Source organism: Trachurus japonicus, chromosome 4 (genome assembly GCF_045865225.1).
Source record: "Trachurus japonicus isolate A0001 chromosome 4, Traja_1.0".
Classification (NCBI taxonomy): Eukaryota; Metazoa; Chordata; class Actinopteri; order Carangiformes; family Carangidae; genus Trachurus; species Trachurus japonicus.
In genome coordinates, this window is record NC_140910.1 from 10791523 (window position 1) to 10815101 (window position 23579).

At 40.6% G+C, this 23579-nt stretch overlaps 3 protein-coding genes across 4 annotated transcripts; 1 reads left to right on the forward strand and 2 right to left on the reverse strand.

Annotated features, from left to right (window-relative positions):
* The first annotated feature begins 3438 nt into the window (after positions 1-3438).
* On the forward strand, positions 3439-7532 carry LOC146988482 (ras-related protein Rab-11B). The gene is made up of 5 exons (XM_085773868.1): positions 3439-3581; positions 5617-5812; positions 6169-6362; positions 6455-6535; positions 6793-7532. Exons 1-5 carry the CDS (start codon positions 3542-3544, stop codon positions 6936-6938), a joined length of 657 nt encoding a protein of 218 aa, XP_085629994.1. The 5' UTR covers positions 3439-3541; the 3' UTR covers positions 6939-7532.
* Positions 7533-9016: 1484 nt separating this feature from the next.
* Positions 9017-17132, reverse strand: marchf2 (membrane-associated ring finger (C3HC4) 2). Of its 2 annotated transcripts, none has more exons than XM_085773864.1 (5): positions 16782-17132; positions 14025-14316; positions 12787-12982; positions 12349-12558; positions 9017-12229 (listed from the first exon to the last, which is right to left on the reverse strand). In XM_085773864.1, the coding sequence occupies exons 2-5, from the start codon at positions 14204-14206 to the stop codon at positions 12071-12073; spliced, it is 747 nt and encodes a 248-aa protein (XP_085629990.1). In that variant the 5' UTR covers positions 14207-14316; positions 16782-17132; the 3' UTR covers positions 9017-12070. The 2 variants fall into 2 exon arrangements, with proteins under 2 accessions (XP_085629990.1, XP_085629989.1); XM_085773863.1 differs by having other exon boundaries at positions 11852-12229; positions 12778-12982; positions 16782-17029.
* A 1701-nt stretch (positions 17133-18833) lies between these two features.
* LOC146988484 (ras-related protein Rab-11B-like) lies at positions 18834-21994 on the reverse strand. Its single transcript, XM_085773870.1, has 5 exons — positions 21855-21994; positions 20672-20867; positions 20391-20584; positions 20150-20230; positions 18834-20050 (listed from the first exon to the last, which is right to left on the reverse strand). Exons 1-5 carry the CDS (start codon positions 21892-21894, stop codon positions 19905-19907), a joined length of 657 nt encoding a protein of 218 aa, XP_085629996.1. The 5' UTR covers positions 21895-21994; the 3' UTR covers positions 18834-19904.
* Between the last annotated feature and the right edge of the window lie 1585 nt (positions 21995-23579).

Sequence of the window (23579 nt, forward strand, 5' to 3'; positions counted from 1 at the left end):
GTGTTGTGGTCTAAACTCAAACCTCTGAGGCTCAACAGGTAAGTCATGATCTAGGACGGTAACCTCACCGCAAGGCGTGAGAAAGTTGATATTAGGTGAGAGTGGTCAATCTCATCCCCTGTATACAGTTGCAAAGGCTCAGCAGCTTCTTCACACAGCTGAAAACTTGCAAGGTTGTAGCCTATGAATGTGAATAATGAAGAATGAAGAAAAATCAAAGGGCTAGGTGAGACTTTATGTTTACATGTTATGATACTGGTTTTCATAAATGCGTAAGTGAGACGCTTCAGGGATCTTATAAGACAAGTCAAGACGTACAGGTAGGGATGTGGCCCCCTCTGCTGGCCTTGATTAGTTGAGCCCATTGCATTGACTCAGTTGCCAGTTTTCAACCTATGAAAGTTAATTTCAAACTAATTTAGAGAACTGCAGTTTCAACTTTATTGTCATTTGAGTTGTTTGCAGTGTTGTTGATTTGTATTGTAATAGTTTAACTTTTTCCAGCATGTTTGCAAAGGGAAGCTATATTTCTGTTGTATGCAGAAACACAGTTTAAGTTGCTGCTAAACACACCCCGTGTTACTTTTAGTGATAGTTGGCACTTTCTATCTCTTTTTAAATTCTGACTTTCTCCACATAAGTGATTGCTGACATTATCTCTGTCTGGGTCAGATATGAACTGTGTCATTTGCTGTTGTGACCTTATTATCTGCAAATAAAATTCAACAAAACCTATTTTCTTTATGGATAGCAATGACTCTCCAGCTTACTGTAAATGGCAGTGGACCTCCTCCTGGCAACAGAAATGTAGATGAAGATATAAAGAATCTGTGGGTGTTGGCTCAGGTTGAATAACACAAGTCTAATTTACAATGACTTATCTTTAGCCATGAAACACAGGATCCACTTCACAGCTGTTTCTTTATCAGTAGATAGAGTTTGCTCAGTGCCCATGGAGATTAATCTGTTGACATTCAAACTCAGAAACTAATAATGGCTAAATGCAAACAACGTTCAGGATCTCCTATGTGTAATAGCTTTAAAGTTAGATGTAAAAGTTGATTGCTAACCTTGGAGCTTGAAGCTGGTAGTTCTGTCAGGATTGTTTTATCAAACCACTTTTTCTAAGGTCAAAAGTGAACGCTGTATCTACCAGCAAAAATAGTGGCTTTTAAAAGTCTGGAAGGCGCTAGGCTACTGTGTCCTCTTGGCCAAAGGTGCTTTTAAAAAGTTCTTTGTCCCAAAACCCATTAACATCCTGAACATAAAGAAGTGACCACCCCAGAGACATCCATGGATATTCCCTTTTCTTATTCCCTACTGTAGCCTAATCCCCACTGTTATTTTAATTTATTTCAATCCAATGTAGGCTACTATTCTTGTGGGTTTTTAGAATTTTGTTCATAAGTGTAATTTGTGCTGTTTTGTTTTGTATGTTGAGCTGAAGGCAATTTTCCACCCCAGGTTGACAATTAAGATTAAATATAATCTTCTAATAATAATAATAATAATAATAATAATAATAATAATAATAATAAAATATATATAGAAACAACACCTCAAGATCTGTTTGAACAGGCCACCATTAGGTTGGCAAACTCTATTCTAGCAGATCCTATGCACGCACTTCTCCCTGAACATAACTCAGGTAGAAGATACCAAGTCCCCTTGTGCAGGCACAATCGCCTCAAAAACTCTTCATCCCACTGTCCATTAAATTTATGAATGAGCAGCTAGTGTGATGATGTGTATGAATGTTTGTGTGTCTGTACATCTGCCACTATCTACTCTCTGAGGCATATTGCACTTTAATGATTTTACTGTAGCCTATGTTTTTTAGTACTTTACTGCGGCTCGTCTTCTGAGGGAGAGCAGGGTCGAAAGTAACATTTTTCAAATAAATGTCATTTAAAAAGATAGTATTACAGAAAGAGACATATTTTTTTGTTGTGATCACCATCTCATATGTGTTCTCTATCAATACCAGGTGTTATTTTGTAAAAATGTGAAATGACGTCGGTGTAATTTGACTTTGAAGAGAAGCTGCGCTTTGTTACTTTCGTCCCTCACGGCAGGGACGAAAGTAACGGGGGGGTGGGTCAAAAGTAACACGACAGTATAAACTGGACTTGTTCTTATTTTTCTTGTTTTTATTTAAAATGTCTGACAATGCTCTTGTTAATATGTGATAACAAACATATCGTGACCTTTATCTTATTTAAAAATATATTTAATTAAATTTAATTTTTGAACGAACGATCAATGACGCTCATTTGGATTTTTTTTTAACGTTTGTAGATCGCTTATTAGCATGCTGATTTTCTCTAAATTCCTGCTATTTTCTCTAAATTACAGTGTGAATTGGTGTTAAATAATTAACTTTTTTTTTTTACTATACTACACCTTGGGACTTGGTCAGAACAGATCTTTGCCGCCGTCCTGCTGACAGCCTGTTGTCCTGGTCCACTATGACTGGACCACCATGATCCACTGGTCATGCCCTCCTCCTGCACTTCTCCACTTATATACGGTCACATATTGTTTACGTTGTGTGTTTTAATCCCTCCCGTAGCACGATGACAGATTTTTTTTTGCACAGAATTGCTCATTGTTAATGTGTAGAGGGACGAAAGTAACAGCCAGCGACTCCCGACAATCAAACCTGAGTTGCTTCTATACTGAGAAACTCTGACAAGTCAAACTTTAGAGGACTAATTAATGTGTCTAACCATCATAATTATAACACCTGAAACGGTCAACACAGCTGATCAACCCAAAAAATTATCGCTCAGACAAATTTACTTTTCGTAACTGAAAACAGGTTCTTGAGTGTAACTCGGTCAAAGTCATTCTGTTAGGTCCTGCATGATAGGCCTATAGACCTTTTCAGAGAGTATAAACAAAGACAGGTGTGGCTCATTAGAAAACGCTCTGGTACACTAAATGGAATGGAGCCTTAATTAGTATCCTTGGTAACACCTGTATTTGTTTATACTCTCTGAAAAGGTCTATACATGCTGACCAAGTTTGACATGTCAGACTTGTATGGGCTTGGAGAAAATCACTTTGTTACTTTCGTCCTCCGTTACTTTCGACCCTGCTCTTTTTTGTCTTGTTGCGAAGCTCCGAGAGAAATTTCTCCCATGGGAGACTAATAAATGATTTTGACTTTTTGACTTGACTATTTTGACAATGTTCAAACTGTTCAGGATGCAGAATAATGGTAAGAAACTAAAATTATTTGTATTTTCCATTTTAGATGCCAAGTCAATTAATAATATTTGTTACAAATAAGAGGTGAGATCATGGACTTACTGGCAATAAATGTGTCACAGTATTAGGCTGTGTGTGGCTGTACCTGGAGCTACCTCCCGGTCACATGACACCGTGTCGTTACCGTAACTCTGGCTGTCAGCCGCTCTGCTCCTCCTGCGCAACATGCGCATTGTCTCCTGTCATCTTGGCACATCTCCCCGGCCGGAGCAGGGCGACTCTTTTCCTCCAGCACCGCAGTCTGTCGTGGAGGTGATCACATCTAACAATGGGAAACAGAGACGACGAGTATGACTTCTTGTTCAAAGGTGAGCGGAGGGGAAAGACACCGGTGGATGAACCTTGTTTGATGATATAAAACCGGGAAGCTGGCTCTGCTGGCTGCGGCTAGCCTGCTAACATGAGCCGCGGTAACGTCAGTGGTTAACATCAGCTGGTAGCAGCTAACTGTGGCTAGCCCAACTGTTTCTTCAACTAGAGCAACTTTTCAGGCTCCTTCTTTCTAATTATTATCACATCTCGGTTCGCCTTAATGTCTCTCACCGCCTTTATCCCTGACAAAGTTAGTTGTCCACTGTGTGTTTTCGCTCCGTGGGTTTTGCAGACAGGAGGGCGTGTGGCGTGTTAGCCCTGCAGGCTAGCAGCTAACCTGACGGGTGGAGCTCGGACTTTTGCAATAAGTAAATCTAACTTCGTTGTCATCGACGAGGTGTTGTCGTTACCGTGCTATAAGCACATTTACATGTTAGCCACTCAAGCAGCGCCAGCAGCGGTCTCCTTTCTCCAGCCGCTCCCATCAAATCAGATAAGTTTAATGGAAAAAGGAAACAGGAGTTCTCTTTGTAGCAGAGCTGCCACTCAGCGGTCTGTGCCCCGAGGAAACAAGTCAAGTAACTTTATTAATACCCGTGGGTACATTTGTTTTGCTGCAGGAGAGTAACCCCACTTTAAAGGGACAAAACAAAAACAACACAGGACAGAGACATGGACAGGAATCAAGCTCACTGACTGTGGTGTAAAATCAGACAATAAATGCAGTGTAGTAACATAACTGTAAAGCATGACACAGGGAGCAGTGAATAAGTTAAAAATCAAAATGGATTAAAAGAAGCCAAAATAAGTTTAAAAAACAAAACAAAACAAAAATAATGAGCTAAACATAAGAAGAAACTACCGGTAGCTCCATATCTGAAAGAAGAGGAAGTGAAACTCTCCTACAGGTAGACCAGAGAGCAGTTTGTCATTAGGAGGACAACTAGCTACTTTGTCTCTGATGACTTTATGCCAGTCGTCATCATGCACCTTCTGGAGCACTGAGTCACTACTCACATGATGGTGCTTTTACACCTTGGAGCTCAGCTTTACTGATAACATGCTGCTGACTGTGCTGAACAGGAATCACTTATGTTATTGTGTCGTTCTGTCCAAGCACTCAACAATCACATGATGGAGCCTATCTCAGTTTAATTGCCCTGATGTGTTAAATCGTAAAAGATGGAGACTGATCTAAAAAGTTTTAGTAACATAACTAGAGAGAAATAATTTTTGCACCAGCTGTCATTTCACTACAAACCATTGGCTGAAATGTGGATGCAGGGATCTGAAATTTGGGGGAGTTTAATATGGGAGAGTGGTAAATCAGCTTTGTCTCATCTGTCCAGGAAAGTAGAGTAGAAATAGAGGCTCTGGTCTAGTGTGGCTGCTGGAAAGTGATTGGAGAGCAGCGATGACTCGTTACAAGGACGCAGGAACCAGAGACCTTGAGAAACTGTTGAGTCAGATTTCCCAGAGAGCAGGCACTACTTGCTCCAAGGCAAAGTCAAAACAAGTCATTGCTTTCAGTTTTCTGAGGAGGTAATGACTGAATGGTAAACTGACTGCAGAGCATCCTGTAATTATTGCCGTTTTATACATTTTGTGTAATTGCCATTATGAGTAGGCTATTTGTAATTCTGCTGCTGAAAATCATCTAGTTTAAAGGGATAGTAGCATTTTTTTAAAAAGTGGGGTTGTATGATCGTTTCTTTGGGTCTGTTCACAACACTGTATGTTGTAAATCTCTGGGCAGGGCTATGGGCTGGCGTTGCTAACGGGAGGAGTGCAGAGAGTCTTCTACTGCGATTTAAAGTACTTAGGGGCTATTTGTAGATCATACAACCCCACTTTAAAAAAAAATGCTACTATCCCTTTAATAAGTCTGGTGTGTTTATATCAATTATTGTGCACTTAAATTAAGTTTAACAAGAGTGAAAGTACTAGAATAGCCGAGGTCTGAAAGTCCCCTTTTTATTGAATCCGAGCTGTGTGTGACTTTCAGTTTTTGCTGTGTTGTTTTTGTTCCAGTTGTACTAATCGGAGACTCTGGAGTGGGGAAGAGTAACCTGCTGTCCCGTTTCACAAGAAATGAGTTCAACCTGGAGAGCAAGAGCACCATCGGGGTGGAGTTTGCCACCCGCAGCATCCAGGTGGATGGCAAGACGATAAAGGCTCAGATTTGGGACACAGCTGGACAGGAACGCTACAGAGCAATCACCTCTGCGTGAGTTTGTGTTTTTTAAAGGTTTTCTTTACTTATATGCAGGGCCGTTGCTAGGAATTCTGGGCCCCCTGAAAGAATACTAAAGTGGGCCCCTGACTTTTCCACTTTTTTTCTTAGACTACGTATGTATTATCATTTTTTATTAAGCCTACTTTGTTTTGATGCTAACGCAGCATTACTATGAGTACTAGTCAGGGTCTTATGCAGAATAATTCAGTCATACAAAGATTAGACTACTGGGGTTTTTTGTGGGCCCTACTGGGCGCTGGGCCCCTAGAACTCCCCTATACAACGGCCCTGCTTATATGACATGAGGATATAGTTGCTGTACTGGTCTGCTTTTCTTCTACCACCAGGTATTACCGGGGTGCGGTAGGGGCCCTCCTGGTTTACGACATCGCCAAGCACCTGACTTATGAGAACGTTGAACGCTGGCTGAAGGAGCTGAGGGACCACGCTGACAACAACATCGTCATCATGCTGGTTGGAAACAAGAGCGACCTCCGCCACCTCAGGGCAGTGCCCACTGATGAGGCTCGAGCCTTTGCAGGTAAGTGAACGCAAGTGCTGCGGTCGTAAAAGGACAGGTGAAGCTGCTTTGTGCATGTTCTAAGTTGTACTCTCGTTCTCTTCCCACATTAGAAAAGAACACTCTCTCATTTATTGAGACATCAGCGCTGGACTCCACAAACGTAGAGGAAGCCTTTAAGAACATTTTAACAGGTAAGAAAAACAAGACCTGGTACAGGATAGCATGTAAGATTCAATTAAAATTAAATTAAAATTAGAAAAAATTATTAGTACTATAATGCATATGACCATGATACATTTTTGCTGTACAGTTAGATTGATATTTCACCGCTTTGCTGCACATTTCTGTTTCCCTTGTTATGATGAGTTGCGACCACAGATTTACATGTTTATATGTGTTTTAAATGCAATGTAATGTTCATATTTTCTTCTGGGGTTTCTTTCTGCAGAAATCTACCGTATCGTGTCACAGAAGCAGATAGCGGACAGATCTGCACACGATGAGTCTCCAGGCAACAATGTAGTGGACATAAGCGTCCCACCAACCACTGACGGGCAGAAGGGCAACAAACTCCAGTGCTGCCAGAGCCTGTGACACTCGATGCCATGACACTCATCCTCTCCTCAACATCCACCTTGACATCACATCACCTGTGCACTTTCTATTCCCGTAGCTCTGCGCACGGCCAACTCCTCCTTCACTCTATACTTTATTATTCTTTCTTCCTTTCATTCTGTTTTATATACTACTTTTGAACTCACTCGTGCTCTTCTCTTCTGCCATGAAACAAAACAAGAAGCCTTTATGTCACTTGGTTAGTCGAGTTGTTCATGGAGTCAATGTGAAGGTTCCTGCAATGCAGGGACGAGGCAGTTGTGGCTGTCTTGATGAAGCCTATGAAGGTGTTTGAACTCTACTGAAGCGCTGTCATGCACAGGGAGGTTGGGACATACATTTCAACGGCTACCACTAGATGGTGCTGCATCAATTAACTACAGGCAGTTAGTCCAACCCAGTGAAGCAGTATTACGCCTTCTGACAGTGTGGTTCTTACATTCTTCTTACATCAGTTAAGTTATGCCAAAAATATCCTCATTAGGTATTTATTGAAGAATATTTGGCTTAAGTTGTCATTGTTTTACTTCAGTTTGAGAACTGTAAAAATTTACAATAAAATTCTTGACGAAAGTTTTGTGTTGAATTCATGGAGGCTGTCCTTAATTTGAGATGTACACGACTTCAGTTGTGTGGTACTCCAGTACAAGCAAAATGTAAATATTGTGCCTGTGCAGCATTTATTCAACAGCTACCGGTATATATTCTTTAACTTTTTAGATTTTACATGTAAAATATGATCAGTTTTTAGAGAATGCTACAGTGTTAAACACATAAAATTAGCTCTAATTAGACCACAATACAATCCTGCATACTGTACACATAAACACATCAGTATCAAGATCCAAAATAACATTTAACATTTTGAATGAGGTTATTTAGTATAATGTTTGAGTCTTTAAGAACATTAAGCTAGAAATACTATTTTCTTTTTAATTTAAAGACGGTGTTACAGTTTTTTTCATTTTGCTACATAAACATTGTTTAAATTGGGAATAGCATTTTAGTAGGATGAGTTCAGTTGAGGCAAATTGCCTAAATGACTGGAATATAAGAAAAATAATAATGGCAAATTTCATTAAATCTGAAAAATGAATGAGTAATTCCAGTGCCTACATGACAGTACTGATTTCAGATTATGGCACAGTGTGTGAAAGATTTACACGTATCATCATCTGTAGCTCAGTACACAGACTGAACTTGTCGTCTTTCAAATGGTTTATTTTATTTTAGTGTTAATGTTTTTTTGGCTGGGTCTGCCTCCTTCATGGAAAACAGTGATTGATGTTAATAATGTTTTTCTAGCTAAGCTGCTTACATTTGACCAAATGCAGCGGCTAGGACGAGAACAGTAGCAGAACTTGACACCAGCAGCTATTTTCCAGCAGGATTACTAGCTACATAAAGCTGTGGTCAAAAACAGACTTAAAGTAATGATGCCTCATCCTCACTGGCCTAAGAGGATGATCTGTAAACAAACAGTGTACAAAGCGTCTACAATGGTGAAGCCCTAAACGAAAACATAATCACACCAGTCTCCACATTAATACTGCTATAGAGACAAAAGAAAAAATAATAATTTATCAACATTTTTTATTTGCTTTGCAAACAATTCTTGGCTGATTGCAGGTACCAGGATTTTGGTGAAGACATCTTTTTTTTTTCCACAGCACACCATACACATCATAGTATTTAAAATGTGAATACTTGAAGAATGAACAAATGACACATACAAACATTCCCACCTTCCAAAAAAACATGTAGAATTAAAAGATTACAAACATGTTATAGAACATAACACAACATAAGTAACATCTACATGTTCATTTGTGAACTAAACAGAGAAAACAATGATTTATAATCCCTTTCTTGGTTTGTATAAAGTCATTACTACATCATGGTAAATGTCTGATGAAACCAGATCTGATAGCTGGCGGGGACAGGAAGGTAGCTAGAGAAGGAGCAGTGTTGCATAACTTGTCAGCAAAGTTTGTATATACTTCCAATACAATACACACCATCAAAAAACATTAACTTAGAAATTCAGCTGATTCGTGTTTTCGAGCGACTTTGAAATTAATGGGCCTGTTTACATCGCTTCAAATCAGTGCATCCATAGATCCCTTGGAGTTAAAGCCTTGTTCATGACAAACAGTAAACACATGGATGATCAAATGACTCATAAGCCTGTAAAGGCAGATGAGTCCCCGGGTGCATCGCAGTATTGCAGGATATAATCCTTTGTTCTCAGATCAGTTAAAAACAACAAACAAACGATTAAGTGGGGCGGTATGTGGGGCAACCCACCGTGAGCTAAATGTTCCGCAGTGTCATGTTTGTGTAGACAGGGCAGGAGGCCGGGGGGCTTGGAAACGCTCACTGGTAATGCCACACTGTCAGCTGTCAAACAGATGTGGTGTCAATTTCCCACCAAACGCCACTACTGAGTTACACTCTGTTCCTGTGGCTCATGTTGCACAAGCAGCCACTAAAATTGTAATGTCATTTCCGATCACGAGGTTTCCCCAACGACGACAATCAACCCAGTGGAGGAAGAGACAAATATTGCATTTAGGCTCAGTGACAGTCAAGAACCAACGCTTGACCCTTTATACAAGTTGTTTGTGACATGCGGCCCATCGGCCCATCCTTAGGAGCATGTCCGTCACAAACCAGTTAAAGTAAAATACTGTTCAAACCTGATTGTTATTAATTAACAATAGATGAGTGACTGATTAAAGGAAGAACCTGAAAAATGCATGGTCTCTTCCAGGATGACAACGGCCCAATCCAAAGATCCAACACCGACATCATCAGATTTTGGACTGACAATACCTGCATGATGACTTTTCCCTTTAATTATCACCCATCTGTGTGTTTTAAGTGTAAATAAAATTCAGACTTCTGGGCTTTTGCCTCTACTACAAGATGACTCCATCTAATAAAAAATAAATAAAAAGCAAATAGGAAGTACGAATCATGAAACAAAAAAAAAGTAAACAATTTAAATACAAGTGACAAAATTCAAAAACAAATGATTGTTATTTTCAAATTAAAACTGAGTTTATAATAATAAAATCCTTTTTTTTTATCATTAGATTTAAAGCTTGCTCCCAATGCCACCTGTGTAGATAGCTCAGGTATTTTTAATTGCACACCTATAGTAACACCTATAATACCATAATGATGTATTTCTAAAGCCAATGTGTGTGAGTCATCAGACTGAATTATGTTGGTGTTAACATTGTTACCCATCTGTTAACATTGTTAACACCAACCACAAGTGTTGCTGGGGTTTTTATATATTCAAGCTTCTCACTCTGTGGATATCCCACTGTGTGATCAAGAGGCAATTAACCGTCTCCTCATAACGCAAATTAAATGGAATAGAGCACATTTAAAAGTGGACCGCATCATAACACGGAGGTCCGGAAAACGGACAGACTCTGTGGTCTGTGTTTTTCTGCCCCTCCAAGCGACTTGATTATAAACTGCACGCCACTATGTACAAAAGAGCGAGGTGAATCCTCTCTACTCTCCCAAACTGCTAACACAGTTGATTCTGGTCAGTAACATCACAACGTAACGAGGAAAAAAGTTGGCACCTGCGAAAAAGACGACATTCATCAAAAGGACTTAGAAGAGCGAGCGAGCGAGCTTCTAGCGGCCTGCTTGAAAGAAAATACAAAACAAAGCTAAGAGTCAGATTTTGGCCTTAGTGGTGCTTGCATAATGTATCCGCCTTGAGAGTCATTGTTGGTGGGTTACGTTTTGTGTTTGAAGGACAGAAGAAACTAAACATCGACTCCTACGTAGAACTCGAATGACACAAGCTTGCAAGAAGTTTCAATATCCCTGATTGTTGTGATCATTGAAGAGTACATACATAAAGCAATATGTATCACTTTAAAATAACAAAACTAAACAAATGGCTACAAATTAAGCACTTCAACAGGCCATTAAAAAGGATGTCTAAGTGCACAGTATCAGCCACTGAACAACGCTTGTGGAAATGTTCCTCTAAAAAGCCATTTTGATGGGAGTCTCCTATCGATCTATATAAATATAAAGACCTACTTGTTAAGTGCTGACAATACAAGAACCTCTATGAGGACACTGTTAAACCCTACTCCAGTAGGAATAGTAAATCTGCTCATTCTTTAGTGGTTTAAAAAATGATTTTACAATACACTGACAGTAAAAAAAAAAAAAAAAAAAAATCCCCCAAAAGTATTGTCAGTGGTTGCATGCATGACTGTGCATGTTGTTTGAGGTCTCTTCATGTATTCTGACGACCTCCATGTCCACAGTGGTTTATTGCACAATCTCTGGCTTTACTAACGTTACGCTGCCATCCGTTCTTGGGTGACATGTAAAAACAGATGCAGCAAAAACACCGAAAGACGTCCCAGCAGGCTTGTGCCAAAATTTAAAAAAAAAAAATCCATCTGGCATCTGGATTGTTAAATGTAAATAAATCAAAATAATCGAAGAGCTATGCTTTTCAATAAGTGCTTGAAATAGCTCCTCGATGGGCAATGCTCTGCAGAGCGGACAAGGCCTAAGTAGGTTGAGTGCATGCCCAGATATGACATGCATCTAGCAGTTCACACACCGACCTGCTTCTGTCTTTGTTTCATGTGAACTTTCTGTGGGTTGTTGAAACTTAAGCAGAACAACCATTCGAACATTTCACAATCCAATAAACAAGTTAGTTTGGTCCATCCCTTACTTCCTTTTCCACTGTTAGCGGTCATCATCACATCGTAAATGATGAGACTGAGTCCATGTCTCTGCAGATTGTCACTTTCATGCTCTGCTCCGTTCTTCAGTGCCTTTGCATAAGCCTGGTCAACACCCGGCCTGACAACAGACAGACGCCATCCAAACCTGTTCTGTTCTGCACCCACAAGGACACCATTTCTTTTCTTTTTTTTAAAATGTAATGTGAAAAAAATAAGTACCGATGGGGCGAAGAAGGATTTGATAAAAAAAAAAGAAAAAAGCAACATGAAAAGGCCCACAAGTGCTTCTTGAAAGTCTTGCTGGCTGACATGACGCTCTGAGAATCAGCCCTCATACTCAAAAGACACTGTTAGTATCAGCTGGTCTCATACAATACTCTCATTGGCAGGCTTCTTCATCAGTTTAGTAGAGAGCAGAGAATGCTGGGAAGAGTTAGACTCCTTGGCTTCGGGAATGAGCAGACGTACTTTCTGATTTGTTCTTCTCCATTCCGAGTACAGCTGACAGTGGTAGCGGAAAGACACCTACAGAGATGACCGAGTGGGAAAAGAGGAAGTTAGGACATTCAGTATTTCCAAGAATTTTTAAAAGGGGGCGGCATTACAGCAATGCTTCAAACTAATGTATATGGATTCATTTTTACCAAGGTCCAGAGAACATAGATGGTGAAGAGGGCGATGGTGAGGGCTATGAGGCCCACGGCCTGCAGCCAGCTCCCCAGTTGGAGGTGGTCCTGAGCGCCCCTCAGGCACAGCCAGCCCGAGATGGCTGCTAGGGGCGTGATGAAGAGGAAGCACACCATGTCGCAGAATAGTGTCCTCTTCTCGTTGCGAGGTCCAGGGTCCCGCAGCCACTGTGGGAGGTGACACAGAGACAGTTCAGAGATCTTACGTGATTCAAGAACAGAAATGATTCACTGTGATAAGACGGCAAGCAAGCAAGCAGAGAGATGAGATGTAGGAAAAAGAAAAAGGCTAAATTCACATATACATTTGCTGCTCACATAGAGAAGCTCTGCCAATGAGAGTAACTGGAAGAAAAGATTGATGCAGACAAGGCAAAGGGCATTGACCTTTGTTACCTCTGTGAGCGGCCGAGGTCGGCGCTCGATGCTGAACTCTGTGTGGCAGAGCTCACAGTAGCTGGTGTTGGATGACGACAGCCACTTCTCCAAGCAGCTCTTGTGCACTGCACCCAATGTGCCTGTGCAGTCACAAGGGGACAGGAGACTCTCACTGTTGCCTCCTTCATGGCAAATACGACAGATGGGACCATCACTGTGACAAAATGAGAATTTTTTTTAATATATATAAAAACGACTTAATCTGAAACTGCATTTTCAAACCAAGGACAGTTGCAGCTTTAAAATGCTGAAGGGATAATAGAGCGAAGAAACTCAAGAGTTAATGGATGACAACTGGAGAAACGTCTGAGAAAGGAAAACCTAGCACTTCAATTTGTGTCTGATTCATCATTACATCCCGATTCATCAGTATTTCACTCATCAGAATCATATGATCACAGTCATTGTGTGTATCAACACTTGGTGGTTTTCTTACTGATTACAAACCAGGATCAAATACTCATGAAGCTAATGGGAAAATACACAGGCTACCATAAACACATATGGGGGGCAGTCTAAGTCCCCGAGCAAATGTCTATAAATATTTACTTATAACATACTAACATTAAGTTACAAACATAGTTAAGGACATTTTATTAATGTTGTGTCACCATTTGTTAACATCTGTATTTTACTATATTGTCATTCATTAGCTGTTAGCATGCCTTCATGGGTGTTGGCAAGATTAGGCACAGTACTAAAATACATGAATAAACACTTAGAACTGCTAATGACTACATAATAACATATAAACCATTTGTTAGACATCTGAATGGGAGCAGAGGCTTTTTGAATTTAACAAATCCAAGATTAACCTCAAAATGAGTTAATCTAGTTAAAGAGGCTACAATCTGAGAAAACAACCACCCAAATGTGATTCAATAGATGCTATATTAATATGACATAACAAACCGTAGAAGATTTAGAGAAAATGAGGAAGCCTATAGTTTATGTAGTTACAAAGATAAACACCTAGTGTACGAGGAGAACCTCGAACACAGAACACACAGATGTGAATATCAAAACAACAACAACTGTAAAAAGCATTTGTATGATACATGGTATGTGATTATTATAAATACAACAAACAGTAAGAAAAGTGCAAACTGCTCAAGAAAATAAAAACAAATCAGGACAAGGAAGCATCAATAGAAGAAACAGGATTTATGAGATGGGTCAGAGTGGAGCAGTCTCACCTTTGGGCGCTCATGGGTTTGAGCACAGAGGACAACAACCGTCCATCCATGGCCGTGACCTGGGTGACGTAGAGCGCTTGGCAACCGTCGCCACTCGCCTCCTCCACGCTCTTCCATAGGCCCGTGCTGCTGGCACAGTCGCACAGAGAGCCAGGCAGGTGGCAACACCCGCCTGTCGTCATGGTTACAGTGTAGAGATGGCGGCGAAGGTGTGAAGGGTCGGCCTGTTGGGATGAAGGAGGGAGCAGGAAGCAGGAACTCTGACCTTCCACGGGCTGGGGGTGGACACTTCCTACCGAGAGAGAGGAGGAGACACCGTTAGAATATAATATAATGAACCTCTGTGGCATAAAAACAAGCTTTTACTGTACTGAAGTAGAATTTAGTGAGGGTATTTCTATTTTATGCCTCTGCTTCAACACATTCACAACACGCTTAATTTACAACTCATGAGCTACTTTGTAGTTTGTGTGTCAGATTATATGAATGAACAAATGTATTATGATGGATTATTATAGCTCAAACTACCCCGCAGGATTTTAGAAGTAGCCACCTACCACCACCTTTACCACCTACAACTGTTTCTATTTGATTCAATAAATAGAATTTAATAACTTTGTATATAATTGGCGTGAAATGAATTAAAAGTCCTCACAACACAAGTACTTTCACATTCAGTTTCGCGAGTACTGAAACATGCTAATAGAAGATAAAGAAATGTAGATGCTGTAAGCTGCAGACTAAAAAAACTAGTGCAATGAGACAAGATATTATATGTTATTTGGCTCATCAAAATATTATGATCAGTCCTCAAGGAAGGTTATACTACAGCTAAGTGAAACAATATTCTGCTTGGCTGTTTCAACATGAGTGGAGTTGAATACCGTAACAAAAGCAATAACACTCATATCAAGCAGTTACATTATCAGCATCTCTGTGACAATATTATGATTTTGTATAATTACGATTTCGTTGATACGGTCGAGTTCTGGCTTTATGTCTGGACAGAATTCATCTGAAAGCGCGACTCATGGACCAATGATTTCCTGCCATCGGGGAATAACTAAGATTATCTAAACAGACATTTTGTCATTTAAAAGAAAGCTAGTCTGTTTGGAGGTGGGCCAATTTGCCCCAAAGCATCTGCATTGTAAAAGCAAGTGTGATGGTCTGTGGCAGCGAGTGTGATGTGCAGCAGACTGATAAACAGCTGTCTCCCCTCAGATAACCCCTCACCAAAGATAAGACAGTTAAAGAGACAGCTGAACTGCTGCAGCCTGTAGCGTGTACACGTGACATTCGTTAGTGCAATGTTTAAATTAGACAATAGAGACAGTAGGTTCAATGCACGTTTATCTATATATTTATTGTGTCTTTATACCAGTACTAAGGGGTGGTGGTGGTGGTGGCGATACTGTATGTCTCATGGCATTTTAAATTTCCCCTCTGGACTAAATAAAGTAATCTAATCTAACCTAAATGACAAAAAATACCCCCAAAATTGTTTTGTTTTTCAAATATGGGATGCTGACATTTCTACAAAACTATTATGGAACTAATGAGCCACCCATACCAGTGCATTGGTCAGGCTTAATACTGGGTTGTTGTTGTTCATATAAGGCCTGACGCTCCAACTGTAGCTCTGTACACGTCGCTGCATTACACCACACTCCTTATACATCCTTTGTGCTCACAGTGCTGTTGTTGTGTTGTTTTTCAGAAAGGAGGTTTACCATGGCAGATGGTGCACAAATTCCTGTGTTCATTCATGAGATTTTGTGTCTTTAGTTTATCTTCTTATGGATAATTGATACAAGAATTTACACACATCATTTTGTACAGGTTTTGGACCAAAAAAAAACATGATCTCAAAACAATCTGCAACAGTTATTTGACTAGTGTAACATTTCTACATATTTCAGTTACACTTCTTTCCTGTTTGTAGTTTTTGCCACCACAATATGTAAATGATAGACTGTTTCAACTTGTCTGTTCTTAACCAGACTATGGTTCTTAAATCCAGACATAATAGAGGCAGACAATACAAAAAACAAAACAAAGCAGAAAGGCTGTGAGAGACTGGATATCTGAACCTGAACTTTAACTTTATAACAAGTTCCTCATCCAAATCAATTACAAACAGTTAGAGTATCCCTGCATTTAGGCACGATTAAGAGGAACCATCCCCTGCCCCAGACAAACAAAAGGGTGGGCCCAAAACTGAGACAAATCTTTTCAAACCTAGTGATGCATGTCAACACACAGACGAGTCCATTTTCACATCTAATCAGATGAGAAGCTTGATTTCAATGACACTGAATGTAAACCACTATTTAATAACACTGATGTCCTCTGCTATTACACCATTTAAAAAATCTACCTAGCTGACACCTTAACTCATTTTCATCCCGACTATCAGCAGTTAGCAGCGTTACAGCTGCAGCCAGATGTTACAGCTCCGATCCAGACTGTCATGTCTGTATCATAATGTGACAAAAATGCGTGGCGGTACAAACTGTCTGTGTGCAGCAGTGTTTATATAGTTTAGACGTAAGCATTACGTCCATTTTGTTATCACTACCGACCCACTACGTGTTTTCATTGTCCGATAAATAAACGTGCTCGGTCGGTCGGTGGGTCGGTGTCTGTGTCCGTCACAGCTGGACTGCCTGCTAGCTACAAGCTGTCAGCGGCTACAGGCAGAGCTAGCGCTGCGCTGCTGGGGAAATACAAGCAGAAAACAACATGTCCACTCACCCCCGTGTCGACTTGTTGTCAGTGCTGCACGGTGACAGACACTGTCAGCCTCTTCTCCTCCTGTTTGCTCCTCGCTTCATGCTTCTTTATGTGTGTGTCTGTCTGTGTGTCCGTGGTAGACGCCGCTCCGCCGCTCGGCTCAGCTCAGCTCAGCTAGCGGGAGGTGTTGAGCTGCTATCACACGGCAGCGGGCCACACTTCCGCTTTCCCCGGGCTTTAAATACAGACAGCCCACAGGCTCATCATCATCAGCTGTCTGCCTCAGCGGGGATCGCAGCATCGACACCACAGGCTGGCCAGCCGAGGACGGCCCGACACCGTCCGGACGAGTTCATTATGTTGTTATGGTGAATAATTCAGATCCCGGGAGGGGCCACAGGTTCAAGGAATAAAATCATAGTCCAGGCAAAATAGCGTTTTACGACAGACGAGAAATTAATTTTCCAAGAAACTTGTAATACAAAAAATGTTACTTTTCATGTATAGTTTCATTGTGTAAAGTTTCATTGTGATAGGAGTAAAGGAAAAAAAAAATAGCCTCATTGGGGTGCATTGTTTTCTGGCCTTATTGGCACCACAGACTTAATACAGTAAATCAATCTTGATGAGAATGGGCTTTATGCACAGCTCCACTACTTCCTGAAATAAGCCAGCTCCTTTATTTCCTGTCTAACATTATTTTACCAACTGATTAATCCAGGTGTGTCTGACCTCACAACAATGGTCAGGCACACCTGGATTAATCAGTTGGTAACGACAAATGACTACCGTAAACACAACGGCAAATCAGAAAACAGTTTAGTCATTTGTTGTTGTGTTTTCTGATTTGCTGTTGTGTTTTCTCTTTTGCTGTTGTGTATGGAGGTATTATTTGCAAATGTGTAACTGTGTGTGCCATCAGATTTGTATATGTAAAACAAATCCTTGTCTGTATTCAGATTAGCAAGTGAAGACAAATCTGCAAAGATCTGTAAGTGTATATAAATCTGTAAATGTGTATGTAAATCTGTAAGTGTAAACTGTTCTGTAAGTACATAGACAGTAAGTGTCTGTCATCAGTTACAACCCAGGTGGGAGCTCTCGATTGGCTGTCTTTTTAAACACAAATTTTAGTACACTTCTGCCATGGCTGGGATCCGCAAAAGGGGTGCTGCTTTGTTTCCCTTTTTCACTCTAAAATTGTAGAACACAAAAATAATATGCTTGCAAAACACAGTTTCACGTTTAACTTCATGCATTTAGAGATCATTTAAACTCTCACTTGCTTGACTGATCACATTACTGTAACAGAAATTTTGACTCGAGGTGCCCAAACTATTGCATGCCATTGTATGCTATGTGATAAATCATATAAGTTTGAACAAGTGGCGTACATACTTGTTATTATTGTTCAAAGTTTTATTTGAATACACATTTGTTTTAATGGAAATGAAGTATTCAGAAGAAATGATGCATGAAGGCAGTGAAGTGTTTTGTAGGTGTCTGGCTATCATGTGTGGATTTGTAAAGGCAGCCTGTCAAGTGAGGCTCAAGTGTGTGCAAACAGCTCCACTGACTCTGTCACAGTTGCTAAACAACAGTGGCAGACACAGTGCTAAGTTATGGGCACACTGAGTGAGTAATGGATCCAAAAATAAATACGTCTGCTTCATGTGAATTAGGTTTATTAATGCGTCAGTATCCCTGTGTCGTGTAAAAGGAGCAAAATAAGTGCATGCTTTGCTGGTTTTTAGCCTATTATTCAAAGAAATGGGAACTATCTCAATAGACATGGTGTGTAAAATCACACATGGAAGCACTTCTTAACCGATGGGTGAACATGGCATTTCAGCCAACCATGTAAACAATTTGCATTTCAGAATTTCAGTTCCATTTTCCCAGGTAGCAACTGCTTGTGGCTTGACACAATGTTTTCAAGTAGAAAATGTTCACATCTTTCTATTCTCCTACAGCAGATATGACATTTAGATTCAAGGCACACAAGGGGAAACTGCATTTAAAACAACAAAAAAATCAACAGGAAAATATCACCTAATAAAGACGACAAGTGTATTTAAAAATAGAAGATGATTTATTCCACTGAAATTTTTGGACATAAGTGCAAGGAAGAGTTTCAGTTTTGAGACAGCCTGCTTTAACTGTTTGTCCTGAGCCAAATCAAGAAAGAAACAAGACAGTAGCTGTGTCCCTGGCTGATAACATTTTCAGTTCCATTGTTCTGTAGCATTACACGTTACATTTCACTTTTTTTTTTCTCCAAATAGCCTGGACTGGATTTGCCAAATTCAGTAATGGTCTGCAGTGTTAGCAGACTTGAACGTGCATAAATAAGAAATCCCAAACTGACACTGATTGCATCTGTCTCCTTTGGTATCTTCGTGCACTAAGATAAACACACACAGACACACACTCACACATGCACACACACAAATAAACACACTTCATTTGTTTCACACTTGCCCATATTAAGTTAGACAGTCACAGCCAGTCTGGTCCCTGGCTCATGCTAATTTAATGCCACAGTGGGCACTGGGCTCAGAGGGGGGAATTCAAATTAAAGAGGGATCCAGCAACCCCAGACAAAGTTTACATCAATTCTCCAATGTATTAATGCATTACCTACTCATGCCGTCTTCTATACCCAAATCAACTAGACATGAAACTGTGATTCCACTTTTAACAGCTCATGTCATAAAACATCGCAGGCTGAGAAAAGGAGATGAGTAGAAACCATTTGGAGCATAAAGAGGATGACTAATCCCTCACTGTTCCTTCAACTGGAACAGGTCAATAGGACCGTATCACTGGATAATTAAAAAGAAATTTAGTTTACCACAGCTTTGGGATAAACCTCATGATAGCAAACAAACCTCCCTCTTCTCAGGGCTATTATGAGTTCATAGATTTATACAGACACAAACCAAAACCAAGAAGACAAACAAAAAATAAAAAAAACAAATAAGAAACCAGCTAAAAGGAATGTCAGCTACGAGAATCTTGGATCAGAGAGCGCTGAGCCAATGAGGGTTTCATGTTGACAGCAGCATGACAGCTGAAGTAAAGCGAGAGGCGAAGAGAGGAAAGACTGACAGAGAGTCAAACAAGAAGAGAAAAACACAAGTATCACAGGCTTTGACAGCAAGGGAGTTTGTTGCCCCTTTGTCCGTCCATTGTTGGGGGGACACTTATGTCCACTACGTTGTTGCCTGGAGAATCATCGTGCGCAGATCTGTCCGATATTTGCCGCTGCGATACAATACGGTAGATTTCTAGGAGAGGAAACAGTAACAGTTAAGCATAATTAAAAGTCACACAACCATAGAGATTTATAGCAAACGGTTCATTATCTAATTTGTGTTTTTTTTTACCTGTCAGAATGTTCTTAAAGGCTTCTTCTACATTAGTCGAGTCCAAGGCCGATGTTTCAATAAATGAGAGAGTGTTCTTTTCTGGGTTTGACAAACAGTGGACAAAGGGTTGGTCAAATAAATAGTTTGTATAAGTGGTCAAACCGATGAGGTGTTATTTGTTTGAGTTTTACAAATTGTTCCTTCAATTGCATTGCTTTATTTTAAATGCAAGTGTTGTTCACCTAGCTGCAACACTTACCTGCAAAGGCTCGAGCCTCATCAGTGGGCACTGCCCTGAGGTGGCGGAGGTCGCTCTTGTTTCCAACCAGCATGATGACGATGTTGTTGTCAGCGTGGTCCCTCAGCTCCTTCAGCCAGCGTTCAACGTTCTCATAAGTCAGGTGCTTGGCGATGTCGTAAACCAGGAGGGCCCCTACCGCACCCCGGTAATACCTGGTGGTAGAAGAAAAGCAGACCAGTACAGCAACTATATCCTCATGTCATATAAATAAAGAAAACCTTTAAAAAATACAAACTCACGCAGAGGTGATTGCTCTGTAGCGTTCCTGTCCAGCTGTGTCCCAAATCTGAGCCTTTATCGTCTTGCCATCCACCTGGATGCTGCGGGTGGCAAACTCCACCCCGATGGTGCTCTTGCTCTCCAGGTTGAACTCATTTCTTGTGAAACGGGACAGCAGGTTACTCTTCCCCACTCCAGAGTCTCCGATTAGTACAACTGGAACAAAAACAACACAGCAAAAACCAAAATATGACTGATTAACTATCATGCTAAGGCTAGGCTTGCAGCTCAGTCTGTGAAAACTAACACATTTAAGATAGTAAATGACAACCAAAATGTGACAAACAGTGCAGTACAGAAGCATACATAGTGGTTTAGAAATCCTTCTTTTCTTTTTTTTAATTTAACTTCTGTTTTTACTCAGACTTCACTTTAATATGCAATGCATTCATTTCCCATCATGCTTAGGGATGCGCTGATTACTTGAACACATTCATTGTTTTACATCCGTTTTACAATCTAACCATTAGACTGTATAGGATTTAACAGTCACCATTTGTTCAGTTTCAGAGTGTGTTTTATAGTTGCCTCTGTCTCCTGCTTTAGGTTTTAACTGCTTCTCTCCAGAAACCCAACGATGCTGATAAAACGTGAAGAAGCAGCAGCAGAGAGAGAAACCAGGGAGCGGTTGTGTCCGCTGCATTACAACTTGACAACTTAGTTCAGTGGCCTTAGCTTCCATAACTCTCAAATTAGGCCAGTATCAATACATCCCTTCTGTCACTCAGCAGCTATTGACCATCATGTCGTTTCAAGTTAACGTCAGGTGATTGTTTTTTTCTAAACGAGGCCAGGCAGCTCGTTAGCATGCTAGCTACTTATATAGCCGCTTAGTCCAGTAAGTTAACGTCAGCCTGCTAATTCCCATGCACCCAGAGAAATGACCGAGCGGTTAACGAGCACAGAGACAACACTACTACTACTACCACTACTACGGAAGAGGAACTGGTGTGGTATACGCTGCTATAATTAATGTACAACACACAGTAGTGGAGGCTACGGAGTTAGCACCTATCATGTTATCGTGTAGCAGAGCTGACTTTAGCTGGCTTAGTTGACTTCCTCAGTTTCAGCTGCTGTCAGCGAAGTGGTACAAAGAGGACGAAGGCGCCGTCTTTCGTCCACCTTTGAAGAAGAAATTACCTTTGAACAAGTAGTCGTATTCATCATCTCGGGTTCCCATTTTGTAGGACTAGTTTTGGTACTTTTTTAGTAGTACTTTCCCCACAACAACAACCATAAACAACAAGCCTCTCTACCGGTAGCTAGCAGGCACCGCCTTCAAGGAAGAGAACAGGCACGTGAGTTAAGTAAGGCCGATTTGGACCAATTGGAAACGTTATCTCAGTGACTGACAAGTACATTGACCAATCAGCTGCTTTATTTTAAAAAGGCAGACCAATCATCACACAGAGCAGAGAGACGTCGAGGCAGAGCACCCTTTGTTCTTCAAAGTTTGACGCCCTGTCGTTTTGTAGATTGAGCAACATCCATGAGACTCAGGTAGTAGCCTATGATTCTTTTTTTTTTTGACAATATTTACTGACGGAAGGGAAAACACCGAATATATACTTAATATCTATTTATGGGTCTACGATATTTATTATATTTAAATCAGTTCAAGCCATGGTGTTATTTAGCAAAAACTTATTGGTCCATCTGAAAATAAGCAATACATCAACTGTGCATCAACTAGTATTTCTCAGTGGTTCATTACCAGGCAAGCAGTATAGATGGACTTATTTACGGGCTGTCAATTACACTATTCCCTTCATGCAATCACAAGGTAGCTAAATGGAATTTAATATTCTTCCTCTGGTGTGTTGGTTATCTGAGCTCACTGTATATGGGCAGGGCCGGCCCTAGGATTTTGGTGGCCCCCTAAACAAGATTTTTGTTTGTGGCCCACTCTAAGCGCAAACACCGAATCACTGGTTAAAACTGAATACAGACGTGTTTATGCCCTCTGAGGTTTGAGGCCATTTTCTCGACTTTTACATATTTTCTTAAATTTATATTTTTAAGATATTTGCAGATGTAAGAATACTCAAGTGTTTTATGTCTAAATATTAGAACCTCCGCTGTAAGCACACTGAGGCCAATTTGCCCTAACACTGTATAAAGAAATAATTTAGGCCAAATGCTGGAAATTTGAGGTCTGCTTTTTGAAAAATTTCAAATCCCTTGTGAAAACACTCCTTCAGTCATGAGAATAAACTGTTTTTGGTGCTTGAAATAGGATATGAATACAGTAGCTAATATATAGCCTAAGTGTAGAAAACAAGTCTAAAATTAAATTTTGTAAGATTGCTTTTGAGCACAAATGTTGTCATTCTGCCATTCTATTTTCACCAAATGTCTCAAATGTGAGATAAAAGAAGCTGAATATTGACTTCAAATTACATATAAAGCTCATAGCGTGCACGTGCAGACCTCAGGATGTTTAAATGACTTGAATGAACCCCGGTACCTTTCTGATCATGTGGCCCCCCACCTAACGGCTGTGGCCCTAAACAACCGCATAGAGTGTTTATGCCAGGGGCCGGCCCTGTATATGGGCAGTGATGGCTGTGCTTTAAGAGAGCCACTTTATCTTGAAGGGTCCAGGGTGGCTTCAGGTGATCTTCTCTGAATTTGCATTGGCAAATTCATTCCCCTCTTCCCACTGGCAGGCCCTGATGGTGATGTCTGCTTGCTGGTCAGATGAGCAACATATCTCAACAGCTGGTAGCCTGATTTCCATGAACAATTTCTCGTCAGCTTGGCAACCCCCCTGGCCTCTCATGGAGCATCACCATCAGATTTTCAGAATCTAATGGGCAGATCGCCATGTTCACAATATCCCACAATACTTGGCAGGAAACATTA

Excerpts from the sequence above, each read along its gene's own strand:
- LOC146988482 (XM_085773868.1), top strand. The coding sequence starts at position 3,542 with ATGGGAAACAGAGACGACGAGTATGACTTCTTGTTCAAAG. Across the intron at positions 5,813-6,168 it reads TACAGAGCAATCACCTCTGC|GTATTACCGGGGTGCGGTAG; the intron begins GTGAGTTTGTGT and ends TTCTACCACCAG. Across the intron at positions 6,363-6,454 it reads TGAGGCTCGAGCCTTTGCAG|AAAAGAACACTCTCTCATTT; the intron begins GTAAGTGAACGC and ends TTCCCACATTAG.
- LOC146988484 (XM_085773870.1), bottom strand. The coding sequence starts at position 21,894 with ATGGGAACCCGAGATGATGAATACGACTACTTGTTCAAAG. Across the intron at positions 20,868-21,854 it reads ATACGACTACTTGTTCAAAG|TTGTACTAATCGGAGACTCT; the intron begins GTAATTTCTTCT and ends TTTTTGTTCCAG. Across the intron at positions 20,231-20,390 it reads TGAGGCTCGAGCCTTTGCAG|AAAAGAACACTCTCTCATTT; the intron begins GTAAGTGTTGCA and ends TGTCAAACCCAG.
- marchf2 (XM_085773863.1), bottom strand. The coding sequence starts at position 14,206 with ATGACGACAGGCGGGTGTTGCCACCTGCCTGGCTCTCTGTGCGACTGT. Across the intron at positions 12,983-14,024 it reads AAACCCATGAGCGCCCAAAG|TGATGGTCCCATCTGTCGTA; the intron begins GTGAGACTGCTC and ends ATTTTGTCACAG. Across the intron at positions 12,230-12,348 it reads TCTATGTTCTCTGGACCTTG|GTGTCTTTCCGCTACCACTG; the intron begins GTAAAAATGAAT and ends TCATCTCTGTAG.